This window comes from Arachis hypogaea, chromosome 19 (assembly GCF_003086295.3).
Source record: "Arachis hypogaea cultivar Tifrunner chromosome 19, arahy.Tifrunner.gnm2.J5K5, whole genome shotgun sequence".
Taxonomy (NCBI): Eukaryota; Viridiplantae; Streptophyta; class Magnoliopsida; order Fabales; family Fabaceae; genus Arachis; species Arachis hypogaea.
The window spans coordinates 53242644-53250958 of NC_092054.1; the positions used below are offsets into that span (position 1 = coordinate 53242644).

General features: G+C 34.4%; 1 protein-coding gene across 1 annotated transcript; it reads right to left on the reverse strand.

Moving 5' to 3' along the window:
• Positions 1-1214: 1214 nt before the first annotated feature.
• LOC112775726 (probable serine/threonine-protein kinase At1g54610) lies at positions 1215-8107 on the reverse strand. Its single transcript, XM_025819558.3, has 8 exons — positions 7956-8107; positions 7278-7699; positions 6556-6840; positions 6124-6441; positions 4112-4339; positions 2479-2579; positions 1972-2089; positions 1215-1797 (listed from the first exon to the last, which is right to left on the reverse strand). Exons 2-8 carry the CDS (start codon positions 7650-7652, stop codon positions 1489-1491), a joined length of 1734 nt encoding a protein of 577 aa, XP_025675343.1. The 5' UTR covers positions 7653-7699; positions 7956-8107; the 3' UTR covers positions 1215-1488.
• Between the last annotated feature and the right edge of the window lie 208 nt (positions 8108-8315).

An 8315-nucleotide genomic window follows, 5' to 3' on the forward strand; every position in this document is an offset into this window, starting at 1 on the left:
GTTGGGTTGGAGGCTGAGAGTTGATTTAATTTGGGTCGGAGGCTGAGTTGATTTGATTTAGGTCGGAAGTTGTGATTGGTTGGATCAGTGGTAAGTTTTGATTAAAATGATTTCTTAGTAAGCAATGAAATGTATGGAATGTTATTTACATGAAACTTTTACAAGAAAAATATGAGTTTTAAATTTGGATAATGAACTGACAATCATTGCAATTGAAAATAGTTTTATTTAAAATATCTTCTTACGACAATTATTAAAAATTCTCTACTGAGAACCAGCGAGGATGATGTTCTCACCCCCTGTAGACTTCTCTTTTCAGGACGAACGAGAAAGCTTGCGAAATTTTTGTTAAGTTCTTAGATATGTTATTTTTGTTTGTATACATATGTTATAGATTTCCTTCGCCTTTATTATTATATTCTTATAAGAGGGATAGGAGTCTGACTGTAATGACATGTATGTATATAATATTTGTAAGTTGTTTGAGTAAGAAGTTTTGTATATATGTATATACTTGTTTGTTTTCAAGAAAAAGTATTTTCGTTTTTTTTTTTTTAAGAAAACAGCGATATGATTTTGAGTCAAAGACTCCTAGTTTATTATTAAATATATGAAGTTGTCATCATAGTTCTCGCTATCAGACTGGCACAGCCAAAAGTTTGACATTCTGATAATAAAAGTGTTACATCTTGCTAATATATAAATATATGTCACTAACATGTTAACCATCTTTATTACCGATTATGATATAATAGGAACATACTTGAAAAAAAAAATGAAGTACAAAATTATGATATATTGATCCATTTGGAGAATAATTTAAGTACTTAATTTTAGTTTGGTAATATTCTCTGCAATGTAGTTTGGTACAATGGTACCACTTTCCTTTCTATACATTACATATTTCTAGTTCTTCACTGAAAAATTTCACCCCTCGTTTAAATAACTACTAAGCATAGTTTTCTTATCTCCAATTTTTTAGACTTCCTTTTAGGATAGAGTTAGTCACTTTCAAAAATGATTTTACCAAACCCCCCATGCTTCTAGTGAACAATCACAGAGGATAAAACAACTTTATTGAGCAATATTAATATGAAACAAGAACAAAATAGACACAAGTAGAGTAATCATCTTTCTGGATTTTGGTACAACTAAAAGTGCCAACACCTTGACCCCCTAATGAAGACACAACAATTCTCAACAGAGTTCGGATATTAACAAAAGAGAGGTTTTCTTTTCTTTTTTTCTGTAAAGGAAAAATAAACAAAATCACGATATACATCATATTAATTCTCTTATCATACAAACAGAATAATCAGGAAAAAAGACACTTTACCTCAATGAAAGCAATAAAAAAACTATGAAAAAGAGAATGGAGAAAAAATATTTCATCCCGTGATAAGCAATTTATGCTCCACTAAAAACTTGAGGCACCAGGGAACATATTCTTAAATCTGACTTGTATAAGAATGTATGAAATAATATAATCTAAACTACGATTTTCTTTCCTTTAACTTTGTCCTTGAGGGCACTTTTATGTGGTTTCGATAAATCCAATGCATCACCTGCATTATTGTGTTTCTTCTGCTTTGGCACACCGATCGGACCGGACCATGCCTGGAATGGTTCCTTTGTGTAGTTGTATGTGGTTGAAACAAAAGAGACATCAGGAGGGACAATGTCTGGATCAATATGGTTTGAAGATCCCAACGGGTATCCAAGTTGCCCGTCTTCATGAGGTGGAGGGAACTTTTCACTCTTGCTCTTAGCATTCGCATGAGTGATGAGACGCCTTCGCTGTTAACACGTGAAAACATAGACGAAACTTTAATCAACATTAGCTTTTACTTTCAGTTAAAGGAAGCAGAAGCAGAGCTTCAGTCTTTGAAGATGAAAATGAAATGCGACGATACAATTAGATCCTCCGAAGAAAAACCAACCACAAAAGTAATATACTTTTGTTTTACATACATCAATGTTGGGTTGAAGCTCGGCATTGGCTTCAGGAGCAGCAATAGCTCTTGCAGTACGTTCACGTGTACGATGCTTCTTTGCACCATCCCCATGAGCTTTTCCAGCAGCTCTTAATCTGAACATTCATATTCACAAGTTATTCAGTGTTGGTTATGTATAGCAGGATGGATGAATGTTAATGCATGCATCAATGTGTATTTGGGACAGTGCAAGTAAGTTGAAGCAGAATTGCCCGAGTCTGCTCATAAATTTAGTGATGTCGGGTCACAAGATTAAAACAGAGTTAAAAAGTGTGATTTTAATTTTAGCAACACTTAACAATTGACACCATAGAATCCACCAAAATATAGTTGTTTCAGATGACTACCCTTATCTAACTCCCATTTTCTCTGCCACAATCACATTTTTTGTTTAAAAAGTAAAACTGTTAACCTTTAAAATATTTGCAGTAATATGTCACACTTCTAGTATCCAAAAGACTAACTTTAGCACAGAGAAAAATACCTCCTTGCTTCATCATCCCGTCGTTTAGCATCCATTTCCTTGGTTGGGGGATATTTTGGAAGACTAGAAGGATCACAAGCATAAGGTTCCGTGGTAAAGAACTGCGAAATGATAAGTTAGACAAGCAAAGTGAAAAGTATAAAAGGGTTTGGTTTAGAAATGAAAATTAACTTTGACATTTGACAAAGATAACCTTTAAATCAAACAAATTTTGTTTTATAATTTATAAACTTATACATTAATTTTGGAAGGTCCACATAATTTATCATGATTATTTAAAACATGCTATTCATTCCAATCATTTAGGGTTAGGGACATTATTTACATATTATTCCAACGCAAAGAAGTCATAGCATACTGACTTCCAAGGTAAGCCATGCAACCATGATATTGTATCAAGTCAAACTTCCTGATCCTATTCAAAGGAGGGCTACATATCTGATGAGGAAGACCAAGTTCAAGAGAGAATGAGAGACATCGTCTGGCTGGTTTTCCTCAGAAAGCACTCAAGATCTGAGGGCCTATTGCTAAAGAAGCATTTATAGCATTCAAGCTATCTTTTCTGGACAGGAAATCTAAGAAAAACAAGAATGCTACATCAACAACTTCTGAGTTATTGGACTACCTTTATAGAGAGTGTTAAAGGTGTCAACCCCACACATATCTCTTCCATTTATGTTTCTGTTATCTTTCCTCAAAATTTGCAAACTCTTTCAGAAGTTATCAACTTTCTGGAACAAAATCTTCTAAAGTGAGGTTCTACTCACCCTTAAATCAAAGTAGTGGGTCTCACACATGATAAAAGTTCCAAATTCAATGATGATTAACCTCTCACTCTATTAATTTACCAATCTCCTCGTTTTTTAGAGGATTTTTTTTCCAAACTTTTTACACCAAGGTTTTAAACTATTTGTGTAAGTTACAAACTAATAGTTGTCAAACGGGACAAATTTCAAACGACAAAGTATCATTTCCTTAAGAAAAGAAGCTGGAGAACCAGAATCTTAGAAGATCAGTTATCAACATCAAAACATCCGCCCGCAATCATTGTAGTTAAGCATACTACTCCCTAATAGAACTAGTTACGTATAAAAATAGGCACTGGAAGAATCCACATCATTTAGGGCCCGTTTGGGAAACTCTAGAAGTAGCTTTTTTTAACTTTTGACTTATGAAAAGTAGTAGTATTAATGTCTGGTGCAATTTTCAAAACCAAATTGCAACTTTCTAAGAAGCTATTTTGGAGCTTATAGAGAAGTTAAAAAAAATGACTTCTCTCATAATACTTCTACTTTTCATTACATTTCTATAAAATAAGCACTTTTAGAGTTAAAAATCCAAACACAAAATAACTTATTTATAAGTTACTTTTAACAGAGTCATTTATTATTTAAGTTATTTTATCAAAAAGAACTTAATTAAGTTGGTTACCCAAACTGGGCCTTACTATATTCACGAGAGACTAAAGTATGTGTACGAGAAAAGTCTTTTGAAACAATAATAAATTAGGAACCAAGAGATTAGGATAGTGTAACTGGCATGAATCAGTAATCTCAATAATAGGGCAGTACAGAATCAAAATGATACCATAACATTTTAGTGACATAAAGAAAAGGCGTTTTAAAAAGTGCACCTCACTTCTTAAAGCATATGAGGCAGTCTTCCGTTCAGCGGGATCAATTGCAAGAAGAGTGTCGATAAGGGCTAGTGCAGAAGGTGGAAAATCTTTAAATGTCTCTCTTATGCATCTCCTATATGGCTCTCTAGGTTTAAACAAGGTAGCATTAGGCAACTTTGATTTCTTCCAATACTCATCAGAAGGCGAACCGCAAAGTTTGTATATCTTATGCAATTGTTCCACCTACACAAGTATTCAAGAAAGGGGTCATTGAATATAAATATAGATATCAATAACTAATTCTTAATGCATGCAAATTTCCTCATGTCATTGAACCATTTATCCCAAATGCTTAAGCTATTTGGTAGAAGCACATGACTGGTTTATATATCTAACACGCCCCTTCATGTAAGTCTCCTTTTGGCATTGACATGAATTATGCATAGATCTTATTTCCTTTTGTTTGCTTTATACTTAAAATTCTTCTTTATTTTAGAATGGGGACAAGGATCAAACTCCAAACCATTTGATCATAGAAATTCTAATACCATGTAATGAAACCACTTTATCCAAAAAGCCTAAGCTATTAGGTAGAAGCATATGAATGGTTATATATCGAACAACTCAAATTGGTAAAAGATGTTAGAACTACACATAAGATCTGATATACCACTTATTAAAGCTGATTTACTGATAAAAGACCGAAAGAAGCACCAATATGAACACATCAATATGATGACGCACTTGTCATTTTAAAGGTATTGTGTCCACAGTGCTTAATTATATAGGTGAACCAAAATTCCTATTGATTTAATCATAACTACCTGTGCCTCTTAAGCTCACAAAATCCTTGATTATCCATCTATTTTGAAGATAAATTGCCACTTACCCACAATAAATGATACAGACTAACTAAAATTTAATATAACAGTGAGCAAGGCAAAAGTTTGAGAGAAATAATGTAGTGAATTAATAATAATTTTACAGCATCAGTTGTGTGCTACTCCCCTGTGTACCTTATTTTTACCCAGTTTGTGTGTTAAATCAAACAGCTTGAACAAGGGGTCTAAAGCATAACCTACTGGCAACATAATAGAGTAAGCTAGTGAAGTGGAGAAGCAGCAGTTAGTTACAATAGCAGAGACAGCTAGGATAGGACAGCTATTAGTTAGTTTCGGCTGCCATAACTAACATAAGAGTGAAAGGACTGTTCTGCCCTTTGTACTAGGTTACACCACAAGCTATCTCCTTATTGTATATAAGCACTAATCTGTGCTTAGCTCGGTAATAATACACATTACACAATTCAGATCACTATCTCTTCCCTCTGAATTCTCTAAACTCTCTCTTCTCTAATACTGCATAGGCTACAACGGAAAGCAATTACTCTTTGAGAAGGACAAACAAAGCAACTACCATAATGGTTTGATAGCATATAAAATGTTACTAGTAGTAAAAATTAAAACCCCCTCCCATCTTGTGACTTTTACATTATCTAAACTAGTAGTAGATTTATTCCCGTCACCAAAAATGTTCTGAAGCTCAACAGAAGCATATGTAGTTGTGCATGTATTATGTAGTAAAATAGTTTATCAAATCATGCAGTAACTCATCCTTTCATTAGTTCTTCGCCTTGTGTGTTTTAGAACAGAAAACTCACTGATGTCATACTACAGTAAATGTGGGGAAGATATTCAAGGAAATGAAAAATTCTGCCACATTAACTGTTAATATGAAGAAACATCATAATAGATAGTTTGAGGATCAAGTTACAAAGAAGACTCAAACAAATAAATTATTAGATCAAAACTGTTAGTTAGGTTGTTTTCTAGACTACTAGATAATAATAACATCTTTCTGATATATAATAAGAGCCAATAAGCTCTTCCATAATAGAGAACTCAATGTAAATATTCAATTCAATCTCATGAATGAAATCACATCATACAATCTTAATAGTTAGGAAGACAGTCAGGGAACGAAAAAAAAAAATCCTATAAATCAATGTGAGGCATTTCAAGTTTTACCTCTGTACGACCAGGCATAATAGGTTTCCCAGCCAATAACTCTCCTAGAATGCAACCAGCACTCCAAAGGTCAATGCCCACACCATAATCTGTGGCACCAAGAAGCAACTCCGGAGGTCTATACCAAAGGGTTACTACACGATTAGTCATGGGTTGCTTGCGGTTCGGATCAAAGAATGATGCAAGACCAAAATCAGCAATCTTAAGTACTCCATCATTGTCGATAAGTAGATTTGATCCTTTAATATCACGATGAAGCACATTTCGATTATGACAGTGCTCAAGACCTGATAACAATTGATGCATGTAACATTTGACCTGCCATAGGAGACACAAAGTACATAAAAACATCAAATGCAGCCATTTGAAAAGTACATGTAGCGATGACTATCTATTTGATTTTTTAAATTATTCAAATAAACTTGATCTAACCTGAGGTTCTGTAAACTTTATTTCAGGGCTTGCAGCAAGACCAGCTAAATCATGCACCATGTAATCAAAAACGAGATACAAACTCAAGGACATTCTTGATGTAACTAAACCTTCTAGCTTTACAACATTGGGGTGATCCAATCTTCGCAAAATAATAATCTCCCTTGCCATGAATTTGACACTCTCAGGTTCCAAATTGTCAAATCGGACCTTCTTCAATGCAACGATCTTACCAGTCAACATGTCCTTAGCTTTGTACACATTACTATACGTTCCTTGACCAATCTAATATAAGGGAAAATTAAAAGGGAAAGTATGAGAAGAGAAGAACTATAGTTAGAAGAAGCAAACAAGAGATTCAACACTATGTAACTTCTTGCTGAATAATAATGCAAATTAGATTCCTTTAAACCCCCCCCCCCCGGCCTAAAAAAACCCGAGAACCCAACAAAAAAAAAACAACCAAGAAAAAAATTTATTGCAACCATCATGCATGAAGATCCTAGACAACAATATCACAATTTCACAACATCAATGATTATCTGGATAACAAATGAAGTTCAAGCCACATCCATATATCCTTAATATGGCATGATTCATTAACTGAATTTCCTATCAAGTTTAATGCTACGAATGCACCACGAAGACAGCAAAAATTCAAAAACCAATAAATAAATAAGATAATAAAATAAAATCCAAGTAAATTTGTAAACACGATCCACCTTATCAATTTTCTCAAATGTGTCAGCCTTTCGAGGAATCCAGCCACTGAGGGCTTCCCCACAAACTGCCGTAAGCCACGGTGGCCACCCAGCTGCTACTTGCTCCCCCCTCAAATTCTTAGGGGGATTACTCAACCTTGGGTTTGGCTTTGATCTTCTTCTTTCGCCCCTCGCTTTCCGAGGCTGCTCATCATTGCTGCCATTCTCTTCTTTTTCCCTCTGCTTCTCGCCATTCTGAATCTCCACCTCGCCTACATCGATATTGCTTGTAGACACATCACCAACCTTCCTGCTCAACTCAGCACTCAAACCCTTCTCCTCCTTCACCTCAGAGACAATCCCCGATTGCACCTCTCGGCTAATCACACACCCCATTTCAAGAACATAAGCTTCAATACCTTGACATGGCTTGTTAAGGGTTTCTGAATTACCAAAGAATCACCACAATAATCCAATAAAAAACAAGGTCAAGGTTATGAATGAGTGCATAATCCTCAATTAATTTACTAATCCTACCATTAATAACATCACCCAACGAAAGCAGCAAGCAAATTTAGTATATCATGCATCATGTGGTAAATTAAGAACGTGAAATCAAAAGTAAAACTTGGTCAAATTATACATGATCAAAGGACCACAAAAAGGAACACAAGCACACAGAGAATTTACTAAACTAACCAAAATGGGAATTCAGTTAAGGTCAAAAGGCACCAAAGATTCTGTGTAGTGTCTCAAAGTGATCGCGCATAGAAAGGAAAGCGAAAACGAAAGTGTCTTTTCCTTTTTATCGGTATCGTCCCGCAGATAAAGCACGTGATGGGTTTGGTAATAAGTAAGCAATAAACCAAAGGGGAAAAACACAAAACTTAAAAAAATAAATAAATAAATAAATAATAATAATAATAATCTATCTACTTATCTATCTACTTAATATACTAAAATTGGGTTTTCCCCAACTAATGAAAGTGAGGTGTCACTTTCTCGTGAACTCATTTTCCCTCCAAAATGAATGCATTTAATGAATAATGCATAATTATA

Bases quoted from the DNA above. Each gene is read 5' to 3' on its own strand.
- LOC112775726 (XM_025819558.3), bottom strand. From the start codon at position 7,652: ATGGGGTGTGTGATTAGCCGAGAGGTGCAATCGGGGATTGTCTCTGAG. The intron at 2,090-2,478 runs GTATTTTTCTCT...ATGAATGTTCAG, and splicing joins CGGGATGATGAAGCAAGGAG to ATTAAGAGCTGCTGGAAAAG. The intron at 1,798-1,971 runs GTATGTAAAACA...ACGTGTTAACAG, and splicing joins AGCTTCAACCCAACATTGAT to CGAAGGCGTCTCATCACTCA.